At 39.2% G+C, this 19,411-nt stretch overlaps 1 protein-coding gene across 3 annotated transcripts in view; it reads right to left on the bottom strand.

Moving 5' to 3' along the window:
* FLT1 (fms related receptor tyrosine kinase 1) overlaps positions 1–19,411 on the bottom strand; it is a 173,051-nt gene that overhangs the window by 55,004 nt on the left and 98,636 nt on the right. For 2 of the 3 annotated variants that reach the window (XM_057533232.1, XM_057533231.1), the window contains one exon: positions 14,917–15,063. In XM_057533232.1, coding sequence (XP_057389215.1) covers positions 14,917–15,063 — 147 coding nt within the window. Of the gene's footprint in view, positions 1–14,916; positions 15,064–15,690; positions 19,298–19,411 lie in introns of those variants that run through there. The other variant, XM_057533233.1, reaches the window with a different exon arrangement.

Here is a 19,411-nt window from a genome sequence, read left to right as displayed (position 1 = left end):
CTAACGGCATGACCACATAAAGCCCAAGGACTTGGATTTCACCCAAGGAGACAGATGTGTAATTGTAGAGGTGAGAGGACGGTGCCGGGGGCGCTGATGACCCGACATCATCTGGCCCAGTTCCCATCACGTGGAGGAGAGAGGGGGTGAGACAGTGTCCAAAATCAACAAGCACAACTCTTCCTTCTGACTTGGCCTCACTCTGCACAACAACAAAGGCACAGAGCTGGATACGTCATCATCAGGCCCCTGAGAAACCTCCTCACGCTTCTCTCATTCTCTACTCTCGCTACTTATTTCCCTTCTCACAAAAATAGGCCAGTTACTCCCCTTAATATTTTCCCCCATTCATCAGATCTTCTGCCCATACTTAAACTAGGGGAGACAACTATAGTTCTTTTTTTTTTTTAAGTCTTTATTGAATTTGTTACAACATTGCTTCTGTTTTATGTTTTGGTTTTTTTGGCCGGGAGGCACGTGGGATCTTAACTCCCCGACCAGAGATCGAACCCACATCCCCTGCATTGGAAGGTGAAGTCTTAACTACTGGACCATCAGGGAAGTCGGTCCCCTAGTTTCTTTAATGCCTTAACCTGTTGCTACCTTGATACAGCCTGTTCACTATGATACAGGCTCTGGTCTACCGTGGAGCTCACCTTTTAAGGAGGGCTCTCTTTTTAGTTTTGAATTTTTTCATTGTCATTTCAAAGATTTTAAAAGTGCAGAAAAAATATAACCCATGTGGCTCACCATTAAGATAGCCAGATGTCAGCGTTTTGCCATATTTGCTTTAGATCCCTCTCTTTTTTTTTTTTGAAGTGTTAATTTAATTAATTTTTAAATTTTTATTGGAGTATAGTTGATTTACAGTGTTGTGTTAGTTTCTGCTGTACAGCAAAATGATTCAGTTATACATATATCCACTCTTTTTAAGATTCTTTTCCCATATAGGTCATTACAGAGTATTGCGTAGAGTTCCCTGTGCTACACAGTAGGTTCTTATTAGTTATCTATTTTACACATACTAGTGTGTATATGTCAATCCCAATCTCCCAATTTATCCCTCCCCCCTTTCCCTGTTGGTAACCATAAGTTTGTTTTCTACATCTGTGACTCTATTTCTGTTTTGTAAATAAGTTCATTAGTACCATTTTTTTTAGATTCCTCATAAGTGATATCATATGACGTTTGTCTTTCTCTGACTTACTTCACTCAGTATGACAATCTCTAGGTCCATCCACGTTGCTGCAAAAATTTATAGATACTTTCCCCCTCCTCCTCCCTCTCTCCAAAGCTACCACTATCCTAAAGTTGGTGCACCTCATTCTTATGTTTTTGTACTTTGTCTACATATTGATAGATGTGTATCTCTATAGAATATATAATATTGTTTTGTGGGTTTAAAAATTCCAAATAAATTGTGTCATATGGTACATATCCTTTTTTAACTTGGATTTTTTTCTATTCAACAGTGTTTTAATATTTATCCTTGTTGATACATGTAAATGGAGTTCACTTCACTGATATATAATATTCCACTGTATTAAAAAGCCACAGATTTTTTTTTTTTAAATCCACTTCTCTCCTATAGGGTAGTTAGGTAGTTTCCACTTTTTTTTGATGTTACAAAGAAGGCCACAATGCACATCTGACACAGCTATGTGTACCTTGTTATACAATATCTCCTTGTACTGGGTTATAGGATATACCCATTTTCAACTCTACCAAGTATTACAAAATTGTCTTCCAAAATATACCAATTTACACTTTAACCAGCAATGAGTAAGTGCTCCCCTTTCCCATTACTCACCAGTATTTGGTGTTATCAGGTGTTTTAAATGATGGCAAAATTTTGCGTGTGAAATGACATCCCTGATTACTAGTTAGGTGGAACATCTTTTTCCATTTTGGTTGGCCATTCAGGCTTCTTTTCCTGTGAATTGCCTGTTCGTGTCCTTTGCACGTTTTCCTATTAGCCTCTTTGTCTTGTTCTCAATGATTTTAGGGTTCTTTATATGTTTTGGATCCTGAGCCCTTGTTGGTTAAATATGTTACAAGTCTTCCCCATTCTATGAACCGTCTTTGAAACTTTGTTTATGGTGAATTTTTAATACAAAAGCTTTTAGAATCTTAATGCAGTCAAATTTATCAATCTTTCTATTATCCTTTGTGCTTTTTGTTACTTGTTAAAGAAATATTTCCTATTCTGATATCATAAACCATTCATTCCCCTTATATACTTTCTTCCCCCAAAACTCTGATTAAAGAATTTTGCCTTGGGGCTTCCCTGGTGGCTCAGTGGTTGAGAGTCTGCCTGCCAATGCAGGGGACACGGGTTCGAGCCCTGGTCTGGGAAGATCCCACATGCCACGGAGCAACTGGGCCCGTGAGCCACAATTACTGAGCCTGCGCGTCTGGAGCCTGTGCTCCGCAACAAGAGAGGCCGCGATAGTGAGAGGCCCGCGCACCGCGATGAAGAGTGGCCCTCGCTTGACGCAACTGGAGAAAGCCCTCGCACAGAAACGAAGACCCAACACAGCCATAAATAAAAAAAAAAAAAAAAAAAAAAAAGAATTTTGCCTTTTCTCACTTAGGTGTTTAATACATCTAGATTTTCTTTTGGAGAAGGGTATGTTTATTGCGTGAGGTAAGAATCTAACTTTTGCTGTATAAATAGCCAATTATGCCAGCTTCACTTACAGAATAATCTGTTCTTTTCCCACTGAGTTGAGGTGCCAGCTCTGTCAGATACTAAGTTTCCATATATTTGTGGTTCTGTTTTTAGGCTCTTTGTTCACAATGACCTATTTATCTGTCCCACATGAGTTAATCCATGATTAACTTAAGTTATGATTGCTTGATGACACATCTTGATATTTGGTATGAGATGATCCCTTTTTCAAAATTGTCTTGGACCTTTACACTTCAATATGGATTTCAGGTTTAGCTTGTCCAATTCTGTAAAAAGCACTGTTGGAATGTTGATGGGCATTCCACTCAATTTATGTAATAATTTGGGGGAAATTGTCATATTTATTTTTAGGTCGAAACATGAAATTGTCAATATTTTGACCTATAAAATGGCTCAAAAATGGTTCAACTTGATAATAAATATTCCCATCTAAGAATGCCAAATATCTTTGCGTTACTTAGGTCATCTTTTATGTCATTTGATAGCTTTAGGATTTTCTCTTTAAGTATATTGTTCTTCAGTTATACTTATTCCTTGATAACGTTGTAATTTTTGTTATTATGCAAAATGGCATTGGGTTCTTTTTTTTTTTTTTAAAAACATCTTTATTGGAGTATAATTGCTTTACAATGGTGTGTTAGTTTCTGCTGTATAACAAAGTGAATCAGCTATACATATACATATATCCCCATATCGCATTGGGTTCTTTGAAGAGTCACTTTATCTGAATTTTGTCTTTCCCCTTTGGGTGTTAGTTATTAGAACAAGTAGAACTCATAAACATGATGCTCTGCTTTGCGTTGCTGAGGTAATTTAATTGTAGGCCTGCTTCCTTCCAGAAGGATCACCTAAATAATTTCCAACCACAAAAATCATGACAATTCCCATGGAAACTTACAATTTATCATGATAAAAACTCTTCTTCACCCATCAAAGTCCAATTCAAATGACATCTCCTCCCTGAAGCCTCCCTTGATCACCTCAGTCAGAGGTGCTAATTCGTACCTGATGGAATTTTATGCCATTCATGTTGCATATTTTTGAATTGACTTTGTACCTATTATGTGTAAGTTTTTCAAAGGTAAGGACTAAGTTTTACTCACTTCCCTTTTCTTTAGAATATAACAAAATGTCTGGCTCATGGTAGGGAATGAGTGTTACGCTTATAAAAAAAAAAAAAACAGTAATTTTTGTTATGATAGTCTTGGCTCACCAACTAAATGATAAATGCTTTGAAGTTGGCATATGATAAGTTTTCAATAAATGGTAGCTATGATGATGATGTAGACAGTTCTAGGTACACAGTAAATAATCATACCTTTAGATTGGCAGTTCTTAAAGGAATTCATTAGCTGAGAGCTGTATCTGAATTAAGGATCAGAAGAGCGAAAATATAGATTCAGGATGGTTAAAGGTGACCCAAGAAAACTAGCGATAGGATGTCTGATTGATTTCCCACAAACAACACAAAGGAGATAGTATATATCCAGTCAAACTTTGGAGGTTGGAAAACAATGTCTGGGAAAGAGAAATCCAAGCTTAGTAAATTTAAAAGGCTGACAAAATTCAGAAATGAAGAATGATGGGCTCATCAAATAGCACTAAAAAGATGAATGAGTCCTATGTTTTCAAATGGTCACCATGCAGCTTCTTCCTTCTTTATTGAGAATTTCACTCTAAGATCAAGCCTTGTGGCAAAGCCTTTACAGATGTAAGAAAAAAAACGTTGGTAAAGTATGGAATAATCTGAGACATAGTGAAAAGCAGCCTTATAATAATGTGCTAAGTTAGAAGAGAGTTGTGAGATGTTTAAAACATATGGTCTAAAGGGGATCTGATGGGCGACATGATCTGTGGTGACACTCTTTGCTCTACAGCCTTGAAAAGATAGAGAAAGAAGAGAAGCTCTTAGAAAAGAAAGAGATTAAGGACAGTGATGAAAAAAGCTGTATAATATTCCTCTCCATGCAACCAGCGAATAAGGGAAAAGCCATAAACAAAGGTTCTTTCATTTGAGATAATGTCTATTGCTTCACTAGTTTAACTTCCAAAAGTGGGTTATGATAACAGAATAGTTTTTAAAAGCTCTTAAGAAATTGTAAACCAGGTGAATTGAAGGGGTTGTGGTTGAAGTGAGCACTTTGGAACTATGCCAAAAACACATGTATTTCTAAACACTTAAAAGTGAAAAGCATTTTTTTGCCTTTTCACTCTGAACTTTACTATTGTTCCAATGAAGTAGTTCAAGATGATTTGGGCACTTAAAAAACATGTCAAGTGGTGCTAGCTGTACGGTTATTAGCTATAAAACCTTAGCTATTCACTATTTATGTCTATAAATTATAAACACACAAGTGCGCGTCTGCACACACGTAATATACACACATGCACTCATCCCCGCCCCAATAAATTCTTGTGGTATGTTCAGATTGGCCATAGCCCCTTCCATGAGGTTGGATGAATTTGTACTGCAGGATACAGCCATTCACCTAAAGTGGCCTTTCTGTGGATAGTAAAGTAGCGTTTCTATGACCATTTTAAGGCAGGAAATAATATGGCACTGCACAAGAGGTTAGAGTCAAGAAGGTATTTTTCCATCGTTAGGAGAATAGCTAAATACATTATGGGAACACATACTATGTTATAGTGTATGGCTGCTTAAAAAAATGAGGCAGACAGTATGTACAGACATAGAAAGATCTCCAGGATATATCGTGATTAAAGCAAGTCATAAAACAAAACACGGAGTATGAGCTCAACTCAAACTTATCTTAGAGATGCTGGCTTTCCCATATAGCCCTACTGTAATCCATTATCTTATTTTGTTCATCACAGTAGTTATTACTATCTCATTGTATGCTATAGGCTTATAGTTTTGTTTGTTAAATTTATTACCTGTACTTTTCCATTAGAATGGAAATTCAAGGTCCCTGTTTTGTTTCCAGCACCTAGTATATTCCTGGCACAGAGCTGGCTCTCAGTGAACAGCTGTTGAATGAATGAATGAACCCCATCTATCATCTGCCTCACATATACCTGTGCCCCACATTTGCATATATACACATATGTAGGTAAAAAATGGAAAAATCTTTGATGAAATACACATGAAACAGTTATGTGTTAATTCCCCATAAGGGAAATTTTTATAGCTTATTCTATTTTGGTACTATGTGAGCTTTTAAAATGAAAATGTACTCATGTATTACTTATTTAATTAAAATAAATAACAGTAGTTTTAATAATGAAATTGTAGGCCTCTTTACCATCAACAAAGAGCCACTGAATGAAAGGTTAAAAGCTATGTGGATCCAAATACTTATATATTTGCAAAACTTGATAATATTGACTATGTATAGAATGATAAAATATTTTTGAAGAAAAGCAGATCTATGCTTCACAACAATTTACAGTTGTGGGTTAAAGCAATAAAAGGACAAACCAAAACCTATTCCTTCAGGAGATTGGCCTCCTATGGAGAGAGAGAGAGAGAGAAAGAGAGTGAGTGTGTGTGTGTGTGTGTGTGTGCGCGCGCGCACGCGCACGCGTACGCGCACACTTGGTGGGGCATGATTTACAGTATGTTTTCTATGTTTGATTTTTCGATGATAGTTTAATTATGACTGAGTTGAATGAGATGGCTACTTAAGCTAATATACAATCTTATTGTTTAAGACATCTTAGTAGCAGATTATGCAAAAATCAAGTTTTGATTGAATGTGGGTGGAGGAGGAATGAACTTACTTGATTTAACTTTTTCAGCAGCGATTTAGTCATGCAAATGATGGGCTGAGTTCACAGATCAGCTTATCTGAGAATGTATTTGTTGGCATATTTTCCTTAATTGAACTGGGCAGAGTGGTGACCCCAGCTGCACTGCTACGTGTCACTTTAGATCCTGGTTAAGCTGTTTCAAGTCTGTCCTTGGGGGGGAGGAGGGGTTTCCATGCAAATGCTGAACTTGTGAGATAGAAAAACCTCATCTGATTATTTTGCCAAGAGATGGAGGAGAAAACTTATCCAGGTCGTGTCTGAGTTTTCTTTCTTTAGTCACCCAGGCTTCAGTGTAAGCAGGAAATTGTGGATTGGGGATGGAGACCCCCTTCCACTCCAAGAGCCCAGACCATGGCTCTTGGTTTTGGAGTTAGTGACTTTGCACAGGGCACAGCCCCTGCCGGTCTCTGGGAAGACTCCTGGGAGAGTCTGCCCTCCCCCTCCCCCATCCCCATCCATCTTTATTTCTCTCTTCTTTGTTTTTCTTGCTCTCCCTTCCTTTTTCTCTGCTACGGGTCTCTCAAATATCGACTGCTCTTCAGACAGAACAAGCTGCTGATCATGGCCATGCTCCAAGTACAGTTCCATGTGTCACAAGAGGTCACAGGAAAGGTCAAAAGAGGTTAATTCACAGTCAGAAGGGAAGAGCCTTAAAGGGGGGGTATGAGGTTTCCGTTTGAGGTGACGCGAAAGTTCTGAAACTAGATAGTGGTGATAGTTGCAGAACATGGTGAAAATACTTACTGTCACTGAATTGTGCACTTTTAATGGGTAAAATGGTAAAATTTATGTGTATTTTGCCACAATTTCTTTTAAAAAGGGAGAGGCTCTTTCTAAAGCGATGCCCACATTTACAAGTTCTCTCCCATTTCTTACGTTCTAAATTTTTCGTTTGAACATTCAAGAGGGCTTCTAAAAAAGCACCCAACCAAACGTAAACAACTGGCAGGGGACCTTGTTGTTTATTCGAACGAGTCCGTGCCGGTTTGTGTGTGATCCCTCAGCTGGGTCTTGCTGTGGCCGACAGCTTTCGGGAGGCTCTTCTGGGCTGAATGGGGATGAGGATACTAGGCTGGCGAAGGCATCCAAGTAGTTTTCTTTGGGCAAAGCATTAGGATATGATACGATGCTATGTATGTACATGTAAGACCTAAATACGGTGGAACTTGACGACAAAGAGAGAGATTTGGGGGTGTCAGGATTGAGTCTCCATAAATAACTTCTATTGATTTCCGGTACAAAACGGGCCTCTACTCACGGGTTACTTCTCTGGATGTAAATCCTACAGCTCCACTGCCCTACATGCGTCAGTCCCACCAAACCAGCCAAACATTAGCAAGTAATTGCAGGAAGTAATTCTCCAGTTTTTCAGCAGGTTAGAGCTGTGGTTAGGGTCGGGGGTCCTCTTGTCTGGGTTGGGCTAGTAGCTCTGAACTCTGGCAGTGCCAACCAATGAACTGTTTTCCCTGCTATTACCCCAACTCCAATCACCCCCTTAATTCCACTCCTTTTTCCCTCACCTTCTAAATGGAAGTTTATCCTTAGAAAAGAGCTGAGCCTCGGTTCTATGCTACGTTCAGGGTGTCCTTCATGCTTATGCTGTTCTCAGAGATACAACTAAACCTTGAGAGATTCTGGCAGAAGAGTTCTTCTGGATGAAAAGCTACTGGGGTATCTACTAGTGAAGCTTGGCCCTTCTTGGTCTGGGTACCTAGAACCCCTTACCTTAAAGACACAGATGGAAGAGGAAGGGATGACGTGATTGGCTGATGAGCCGATCACATGAGCACATTGCCTCAGTGGGAGTGATAAACAGAGCAGCCCACTGAGCTCCCCCCGTGCTGCCCTGTGTGTACCTGGGATGCTTATACTCATTTCTTTCCTGCAACGTCTCTTAATCCATTTTGCACCATAAGGGTACATTTCACGAGAAAGAAAAGGCAATTACTATTCAAGTTTTGCAAAAGGTTATTTGACATTTCTGAATTTTATTATTCTCAGATCTATGAAAACCACTTTACACTTCCGGTGTAATTCTGTCCCCCAGGTACTAGGACAGTAGGTCACCTTGATCTGAATATGCGCTTACAGGTACAGATATTTGGTGTCCGTGACACAGTGACGACAGGAAAGATGCCCCTTTCAGATCCTTAGATAAATAGTCCTAGTGACCAAGATCTCACTTAGGAAGGAATATTGAGAGTGATTCTCTCCTCTTCCAGCCTCAGTCCATTCGAGACGGAATTAATTCTTAATTCTTTGTGGTTCCAACCCTACTGCTTTAATCTTAAAATATTCTGAAAATGTCTTGCTCTTCTAGAAATTTCGATGATGGTTTCTTGGGCTTTACTAAAAACATCTCAGGTCAGTATCGCCTTCTGTTCTCTGAAATATTTCCAGAGAAGAAGGGTTTACTTTTTTCAACAGTTTAATGGCTTTTGTCAGGAACCCCGTTTTCTCTGCACCCCCATCTGGGAGATGGTTTGTGCATGCATTAGTGTAGACCTAAGCTGGACCCGCGTCCTGCCACCTCTGCTTTGCAAACTGATCTTGATTCCTTAGTGTCACTATGAACTCAGTGGCCAACAGCCCCACTTGCTGTGCTTACTCAGCTCTGTCACAGCTTTAAACATTTTAGGACCTCATTGGAGAATCTGGGAAGAGTGTGAGCTAGAAAGGTGACTTTTTTGATCATTTTGGGGGACCTGCCAGTCGCTTGGGCAGGTGGCTGGAGGAGTTATGAAGACACTCCGGGGAGTCAGAGGTTCTCCGGGGTGACTTTATTCCATTGTTCCAAGTCTGGGTGCAAATCCTTAAAATGGTTAGCCTAACAGAAAGAATGTTTCTTAAAGGAGCTTTCCTGTCTGTCTACCCCTAAGAATCAAACCATACTCAAAGCAGCCACTGTCATGGAATTTGTCTCCAACTTAGAGCTCTCGTGGTGCTTTTCTGGTACTGGTCCTTTCACGTCTGGTCCTTTATATTATACTCACTTTAGTGGCTCCGCTCTCTTTTAACCTGTCTCTTCAAAGTAAGTATGTCTCAAATCACCTCCCTCTTTCAACACTCTGCACCCTATCAGTCCCTCCTAATTGTTCCCAGTTCTTCTTCACTTGGGTCTAATCTGGAGGTTCTCCTACCTTTTATCACTCTTTGCATATTTTCTCTTATTTCCTCTTTCTCTCTCTTCCATTCTATGTATTCCACTAAAATGAATGATTGAGAACCTACTGTATGCTCAGTGTTGAAGCGGGAAAATTAAAGTACAAAGGATGTATTTTTTCAATTATCTAACGTATTAAAGATCTTTTAATCCTGTGACGGAGTCACATTTTCTACCTGTCCCATTTATTAATCCACCTGATTCCGTTTTTAGGCTCATTAACTCTGGTGCCCATTGGCCTGATGATAGTAAGTTAGGACACACATGGCTGCTGCCTGAAGAAGTGTGTTCACGTAAAGACGTACACTAACTGATTACCTGAGATATTTGCTTATTCAGATTTTCATTTTCTTGTTCACTGCTGTACTTGCAGAGCCTTGCACAGCACCAGACACAAAATATAGTGCCTTAATGATGTCTCCTGAATGAATAAAAGACTGTGGGGCTGATATGGAATGAATTCGGGACCTTTTAAAACTAACTGGATTTTGGTTCGAAATAATTTTTAATTTTACATATGGCATGGCCACTTCTTTAAAATGCTTTGAACATTTTAATATCCTTTACATTTTAAAAAATAAAATTTAAAAAATAAACTATAGTTTTTAGGAAGCTTAATCTTTAAGGGTTGGAAGTGAGAAAATATTCATTGCTTTAAATGCTTGTTAATGCCCATGAGGTCATTTAAGACTAGTGTCTGTTCTCGTCTGAGTGATGGGAACTAGCGTTTAGCTCCACGTGCTGTGCGTTCAGAGCCCAGGCTTCAGAGCTGCTCTTCTGGTTTAAACCTTGGTCTGCTACCCACTAACCCTAACACTAGCCACTTATTTCCCTTATGTTTCTGCTTCCTCATCCCATAGCCTGTCAAACAGGCACGATAATTTAGCAAACCTCATAGAATTGTTAGGAGGAGTAAACAAATTAATATTAGTAAAGAGCTTAGAATAGTACCGGGCACCTAACAAGAGTGTGCAAAGTCAAAACAGACCTGGAGATGCCAGCTGATAACAGTACCTACCTCAGATGACAGTCGTGGAAAGTATCAATAAACGAGACATTTGTAAAACTCCTGACAGTTCCTGGGTACCTGGTGAGTGCTCAGTACATTTTTATTATTATTTTCGATAAAGAAAACCTATGAAGACAGTATATCTATCTTCAAAGGTTTTAACGGGCACACGTCAAACCAGAAAACAGCTAAGTGATGTGCTCTACGACGTGACACAGATTGTAAAGAAAAAAAAAAATGCGGACATCAGAGAGAAGGAAGGATTATGTGCTCTGGGATGTGAAAGGGAGGCTCCTTTGGCCAGAGGCTGGGGGAGAAAACGAGCCAGTGCAGGCTGTGGCGGGAGTCAGGGGGGGTAGATGGGAGTTAGCAGGGTTGGGCCATGCAGTCGAGGCCCTGGGAAGCCTGCAGGTGTGCTGGGTTGTGCGGCTGGCAGTAGGGAGTCCGCCCATGGGTGCCCTGGGGAGGGGGCTTCCTGCCCCCCCCTGAGCACATGCTTCCCTGGGCTGCATGCTTAGGACCTCTTCTGTCCCTGCTTGATGTCCCTTGTCCCAAGAACTTACTACTTGGCTTTCATAGAACTTTCTAGAAATTGCATTTCTTCTCTAGAATGGCTCTGCCCATACGGAAAGGTCTTCCTGAAAGGGAATGAGAAGGGAGAGAAGAAGTTCCCCTCCCCTAAATTCTCTCAGCAGGTGTTTGATTGCCACTTGTCCAGAGCATTAACTCTCTTCTCTGTTTTCTTTGGAATCGAGTAAGTTGTCATTTACCAAAAACAATGATAATGGGCCAGATCCTATCAATGATCCAAGGTCACCAAAATACTCTCAGTATATAAGTTCTTTTTGAGTTGCCAGGTTTCATATAAAAAGATGCATCTCAAGTCTCCAAAGGATGTACAGTTTATTCTCAGGTTTTAAAAACTCAGTTGAGCTTTCCAAAGGCTTAGGATATAATGAACTAGTTTTCAGTCTTTTTCAGCCTGTGATCTTGATGTTTTTCCATATCAGCTTTGGAACAACCAGTGAGTTAATTAAGGATGATCACTTTGGTTATCTGTAATCTTCACTCATAGATTTGTAAAAAGAAACAACCATAAAAGAAGTGGTATTTTTGAAGATATCTACACACACGGACAAAAGGGTGACAGTCATACAGCGTGTTGCATTGGCTGCTGAATTTGCCGCCTCACATGGGAGTCTTACATATGAAACTTTACAAATACCATATAAATACATGTAAGAAAGAGATTATCTCCAGAAAATTAAGAAATTCCTTTCCAAAAAAACTATAGTAGTTTTAAAGAATGAATAAAGGGAACAGAGAGAGAGAGAAAATCGACAATTTAGTATAGCGGAACTCAATAAATGCTAATAATAGCATATTAGAATGATATTTAGGAAAGGTTTTATATAAGAATTTATATAAAACTCTTTTTAGATGTTCTTCTTTTGGCCCTCAGAAGATCAAAGAAAGCTGTGAGGAGGATATCTTTGTTAGATTTAGAGTCGTTTGACATTTGAGCTGACTTATTAATTAACCCTCTGATACCTTCCAACAGATTCTGACAATTCATGGGCCAATTTCTATACAAATGAGGTAGGTCGGAAGGTAGTATTTACTAAACCATGTCTATGGGTCAGCTTAGTTATATTAACTCATTTCAACCATACCACAATCCTCTGTGGTCAGTATTATCTCAGTTTTATAAATAAGGAAATACAGGCTCAGAGGGTAAGGACAAGTGAGTCGCCCAAATTCTCTGACCCATGAGGACAATGCTAGGATGCAAACCCGCCCAACACCTCATAATATTTTTCCATTTATAGTAACTCCCTGGTTTCTCCCTCTAATCCCAGAACAGTCATGAGCTTTCAGATTGGTTCAACTCTAATTCTTGAATACATATCCAACGCACAAAAACTCAATTTAAGTCAAATTTACTACTCTCAAAGAACCATCCAACATCTTACGACATTTCACAAAATATATTTTGTGATCAAGTCAGTTTGGGGCATACAGAACTTAAAAGCACAGTTTACCTGATTTTTTCAGTACAGGACTTCTTTGGGTCTTTAATATACTAATGTGAACTCTGAATCTCTAAGGGGAGCATATTACAGACGTTGTTTCACAAGCTATTATTTATTCACATATTCATTCATCCTTTTATTTTGCTAAAATACTTCAGGGGATGAATTTTCTATGAAACTACCTTTCTTAATAGTGTGTCATCTTGGGCAAATCACTTTACCTCTTTGCACCTCCATTTTTCTATTCTTCAAATGGAACTAAAGATATTCCAAAGGTCCCTTTAGCTTTAAAAATTCTATGATACAGCCTCTCTCCTCCCCCAAAGTCTAGGCATTTGCTACCAAGTGAACTTGCTAAGGATAGAATAAGATTTTCTGAAAACCATTCATTCATTCATTCATTCATTCATGAAACATTTATTGATTGCCAAGCACTATGCCAGGTTTTGAGGACAAAAAGACAAGATACAAATAACATGAAGCTACACTGTACTCAGGATGAGGCCATGATGTGATGATAAACACAGAGGAAGAGAGCACACACATGAACTCATGATACAATACAGGAAGAGGGCAGTAGCAATATGCATAGATAATACAGACTCGCATGAACCGGTGACTATAAAACAACTCAGTAAGAGAGAAGAGAAATACGCCTAGATAATAAAGACTCACAGAGGACCTGCCTCCTCTTTGCAGGGGTTGAGTAAGGCTTTCAGGGGGGAAAACACCCAGTGTCTTAAGGGATGGGTCGGCATTCCGTGAAGGGAAGATACTCCAGGCAGAGGGGACACAGGAACAAAAACATAGGGGCTGAAGCAGCATAACATGTGCCGCAATCTACGAGAGTTTGGCAATTGTTAGAATGTAAATAAAGTTCAAGGCGGGGGAGCATTCAGCTGTAAGGAGTAGGCAGGGCCCGTTGTTGAAGGCCTTCTTTGTCAGATGCTTGAACTGGGTCCTGTGACGGAGAGCCAGTGGAAGACTTGGGACAGGGATGGGACATTTTAGTTGTGTGGAAAACAGATGCAAAGAGAGAGAAGAGAGGTAGGGAGACCAGCGAGGAGACTCCTGCAGATGTCCAGGACATAGGTAGTGGCACCTGAACTAGGAGACTGACAAGAAGAAAGCAGAGGAAAGGATGGATTTGAGCAACAGTTCACATTTCGTAGGTACAACCTGCTCAGCCCGATGGATTAGAGGAAGGGGTGGGGGGAAGGAGAGGGACCACCTCTATTGTGGATGATGGATACAGGATGTCTGTACAGGAGGAGGAAAATCGTGTGATGTGATCAGTTTTGGACCTGCTTAGTGTAAGGCCTTTCTAAGATATTTGTAGATATGTTAAAATTGGAGATGTTCTACCACAACCTTTTTCTGTGCATCAAACTCAAATGGAGATTTCATTTTGAGGATTCGCATTGAAGGATGACTCCATATTGCTGGTTATTTGATTTAGGTTGTTGGGATGTTGCAAATAAATGGCAAGTTTATCTCTAATATAAATGTAATTACTAATCAAAATTATAAATAAGTTCATTTTACTCTTATTTAACCATGGAATCATGAGGCACACAATAGATAGTGTTTATACTTGCGGATTTAAGTGTAGTTGGTATAAAATATATTTTTTTGTTGAAAGACAATCAACACAACCATTAATTTAGATATTTTTTTAACCAGTATTATAAAATGTAATTTAAAATATTCTTTTTACCAAATCATTGAAATTGTTACAAAGTGAGCTAAGGAGACTATAAATCTACTCTGAACTTCATGTATGCCAGGCGTTCAAAGCTCTGCTATACCTCAAATCAAGGAACTAATGCCTCACTCTTCACTGCTGTCAAGATGAACTGAAACATTTTCTGAGGGGCTCTTACCATTTCTTTCTGAATGCACGATTTTTTTTTTTTTTGCCATGTGACTTGCGGGATCTTAGTTCCCCAATGAGGGATCGAACCCAGGCCCTGGCAGTCCTAACCACTGGACCGCCAGGGAATTCCCTGAACGCACGATTTAAAGCAGATTCTGGAAGGATCTTTCTATAGGGGTAGGAATATGGTCTGTATAAGAACTGACTCCAGTATCCCTCACTGGAAGTGATATAAGCATGAACCAGAGCCCAATTCATTTTTGCAGGTCTATCAGCAAGTAGTTCTAGACATCCTGGAAGGAGGTGATAGGAATTTTAAGGGAAGAAGAGGGTGAGGAGAGAGAGTAAACACAAGGAGAAAAAATCTCTTACCAGGTTCTTGTTGTATTTTGTGGTTGTTTTTAAACCAGGTTATCTGAGGCTCTGGGACACCGTTAGCACGACAATCTAAAGTCGTAGAACTGCTGATGGCCACTGTGTGATCACTGAGGTTTCGTAGGAGGTAGGGTGCTTCCTGATCTAGTGAATAAAGAAAGGGAATTGTTATTACTCGTCAATTTTATTCTTTTATTATATATGCATATCAACATTTTAAAAATAGAGAGGAAAACAGCAAAACTCAACTATAAGTTTTCATTCATATTTTGTTCCCTCAATTTCTCCTCTATGGTTAAGCCTACTGCTTCCTCTTTATTGAGTTACTACAATAAACTGAAATCTGTTAGAACACAGAGGGAAATCAAGAACTCAACTCTGTATTTTTAGATTTCAATATCAAGGTTTTTGCCTGGCCAACTAGTTTCCTTCCTTTCTTTGAGAGAAGCTTTTTCTAAAACCTGAGGATTTTGCATGATATTTTAGGAACTAAAAAGGAAACAGACATGATTTTGGATATAGGCTTGTAGTGAGTTTTTACATAAATACAGAGAGTTATAGTAATGAGCTAATCGCATTTTGTATTTTTGTGTTTTATTAACATGTGAGGGCATGTTTGTGTCACTCAGCTGTCATAACCTAAACTGTAAGGCAGCAGACCAAGTGGGAGAATTTCTTGAACTTTGAAAGCTTTATTGATTATCTCCTTCCTCCAATCCCTTCCCAAATGCAAACGAACAAAGGATTAATTCAAGAGGCAGAGGCACAGATTTGTAGTTTTTGCACTATATAATAGTACAAATATTGTATTTTATATTACTTTCTCTTAAAACATACAAATATGATACAATTTATTTTAATAAAATGCCAACCAATATAGTACAACAAAATGGATTTAATACATCAGGATGCAATACATTACAACATTAAAATCTCACAGAGGGACAGCAGTACCCCAAGGCCCCCATGAGTACGTGTCTCTATTTTTATGGAATCAGTCCTGCTGATGGGTATACATTCTAGTTGGGCAGGTGCTGGATTGGTAACTCAAGCTTCCACGGTCAAAGAGTAAAGACAACTCCTGAAATCTTTCCCCCCCTCTCAAGTCATCCTTCCCCCCCACTTGTTGCAAATCCTGGAAGAGAAATCAAAATAGTTTTGGCATCACTTACACATTCTGCGTCACTGGTTTCAATTACACAGTCTGAGCTTTCTCTGACCATTCCTCATCTTATTGTACTAACACTGTGAAAGCAGCTTAGGAGTGATTACAACGCTCTAAGAGATGACACCTTGCAATGGCTCTGATTCCATGTCCCTGCAGGATTCTGCCGAGTCCCCAAACCTTTCTGTTTTTATTCCTGCAGGGAAACTCTCAGGATTAGCATTCATTAAAGCAATTGAGAAATCTCAGGTTAAGAAGTATATTACCATATGACTTTGAGAACATGTTGACGTATCATGACATGGCAGGGTGACTATCTGTTAGGAGAAACAGATTTCTCATTCAATTTTGATTTCCATAGCTTATCATTAGTCTTTTCACATTTTATACAAAATGCAATCTGAAGGCAAAACAGACTTGAAGGAGTGCTAATTTATAAACTCGTCAAATATAGTGTGAAATGCATGATAGCAACAATCCTTTGGCCTGTTTCAGTGTAGCTTTCCTAGTCTATCTCGCGCCCCCCGGCAGACCCATTTTAATAGTTCTGGGTTTACATTCTGTCCAGTCTGTCAAATAGTTTTTCCTAATTGAAAACGCAGCCATGTATCAAAATCTTCCATTTTGATAATTCTTACATGCTTGATCATTACAATTTTGACATTTTTACACAGTCAAGACCCCAGACATATCAGTGAAACATGACAAGAGAATAAAGAACAGTTATCATATTACTATTTAGCATCTTTTACAGCCAACTTTGACACACCTCATTTAGAACTCAGAACAGACCCAGTTCACTGAGATACACTTGTAATAGCTTCCTCTAGCACATTTACTGTTTCCCAGGCATTAAATATGATAAAATAATCTATCATTGTCCATAGGTCTTATTAGAAGAAGGAAGTCTGAATACATGGCCTACCACACCCGAATTATTTTCATAGCTACAAACTGTAACATCAAAAACACAGACAGGATTTGGCTTCCCTGACAGGTGTTGTATTTGAAAACAATGCTTATATAAAAGAGAGCATCTTATTTTAACATAAACGTCACGCAGAACTCCCAAAGGCCCTATCTGTACTACACAAACTCCAGACGAGAGAAGCAGCCAGAAGGCTGCAGAATGAACAGAGGATTCTCAGTGAAATACAAAGTTCATATAAACGTGTCTGAAACATACAGTATGATGATTTTTTCTTTGTACCCATTTCTGGAAAAAAAAAAAAAGTTCTCATTTTTGGCAAGTTTCAAAATGACCAATCAACCAAGGAATTGTTTTTTAATCAATTCCCACTTTATAGTAATCTATTTTGGCATTTTCAGTAGGAAAGGTACGTTGAACCCATATTTTTAAACCTAAGTTATTTGATGGAAATAGCTGCTTTCCAAAGTTTAACAAAGTGGAGCTGATCCTTTCAAACTGAGAAAATCAGAACGAACAGAATATTTCTGCTCGTTATCAACAGCCAAAGATTGCTCCCCACCAGGTCCTTTTACTTCTCGGCCTTCGAGCCCAAGAGATCTGCCAGGTCCCACAAATACGTAGTTCCGATTCTCCATTTGGAAAGGGGACCGAGGAACCAGCCTCACACCCTCTACCCCATCTGTCATTCTCCATAGCAGGCTCTTGGTTCTTTCTCTTTTTCCCATTATCCTCCCCTTACACCACACCCAGAAGACTAACTAACAAAAATCAAAACCCCTCCAGTCCTTTTTTTCCTTTTTGAAACTCTCTGGAAGGATTCATTACTCTATGGAATTCTTCAAATTATCTCCCGGAAGTACTTCAAATCATCTTCTGTAACTACTAAACCCTTCCCCTCCCTAGGAAATGATAGGTTTTGCATGTCCATTTCACCATGTTTTTCAAAAGTACTCCCTAAACCATTTCATTTGCTTTTTCAGCTTTAGTAAAAATTGAGCCTCCCGCCCACCCCCCCAAGTCCTCTGGTACTAAGGCAGTTTCCTGAAGGAACACACTGACTTATAATGAACAAAGACGCCAGGCAAAAGAGCCATAGGTAAAATTTCCAGATACAATTGATTATTCTTTCCTTTGGGCTGACAACTTCCAGGTTACGAATTGTTTTCAGAGCATTTGGGGCTCCATGAAAGTGGCATTCTGGGGAAATGCTATTGTTTACTCCTTCACATTTGACAAAAGCAATTCCCACGTGAAAGACAAGTTTAGCCGTGGGACAGAGTCTGTTACCTAAAGGAGGAAACAGTCTGGTGAGTTCCCAAGCCTGAAAAGCTGTCATATTGTCACCTCCTACTGAACAGCCCGGCCACTGTGTTCTCAGCCATAGCTATTTTGGTCATTATAGTTTGTTTTCCAATAGTTCAGGCAAGTCACATATAATGATCAATCATAAATGAAAACAACAGAACAATGCATACGAAATTGGTGAAAAAGTCACTTTCCCCTCAAATGCAAGCTGAAAACAAGAGATGACAAATCTCTCCGGATTGAAAAATGGGGTGCATTTTAAAATGACTCTGAATTCTACTTCTGTAGTTTTGCCATTAATCCCCAGGAAAAAAAATCCTATTAAATTTGCTTATGGGGAAAGTGGACTTTTTTTTTAATGGACAAATTTGAGATTGACATTTAGAAGAATGCATTAAACCTCTGGTCACAAGAGCCTTTATTTCCTTGATAAATTGATCACGGTACACAGTTGAATGCCATCCATTGGACAGGATAAAGTTCTTTAACCAGGGACAAAAATATTAAAAATAAAGGCATGATCCACTTTTGTTCAGGTGCTGTCAATGGCTGTGTAGTCCACTCAGGCAGTGAGGAGAAAACCCACTGGACTTGTTGACTAGCTACTGGGATTGCAGGAGAGAACTGGGCTTGATCTGGGTGGACTTTCTTAATTCATACTGTGATAAAGCTTTAATACCTCCGAATGACACCAACACCTTGCACCTCTGGGGCCCATCTTAGACGCTCCAGTTTAAAATTAATGTGCTTAATATATAAAAAACAAAAAGCATCTTCAAATAAATAAGCATTATAACTTGCTATCATCCAGGTGCTATTTACAAATCAAGAGCAGATGAAACAGTACGAAATAAAACCCGGCAGAGGTCCGACAGAGTCTCCAATTCAACTGTCCTCATTCTGAGCTGGCCAATGAACCGATTCATGTCCATCTTTGGCAGACACCAGCATCTGTTTAAATTATTCAGGTTTGGCAGCTTGGAAACATAAACATAAAAAGAGGTGGGCATTAAAGTGGAAGGAAAGGATCAGTCCCGAGTTGTTGTCTATCAGGCAGGAGAAGACAGCAAAGAGGAAAACACACAGAGAAT

This window comes from Balaenoptera acutorostrata, chromosome 18 (genome assembly GCF_949987535.1).
Source record: "Balaenoptera acutorostrata chromosome 18, mBalAcu1.1, whole genome shotgun sequence".
NCBI classification, from domain to species: Eukaryota; Metazoa; Chordata; class Mammalia; order Artiodactyla; family Balaenopteridae; genus Balaenoptera; species Balaenoptera acutorostrata.
This window is presented reverse-complemented; position numbering and strand designations above follow the sequence as displayed.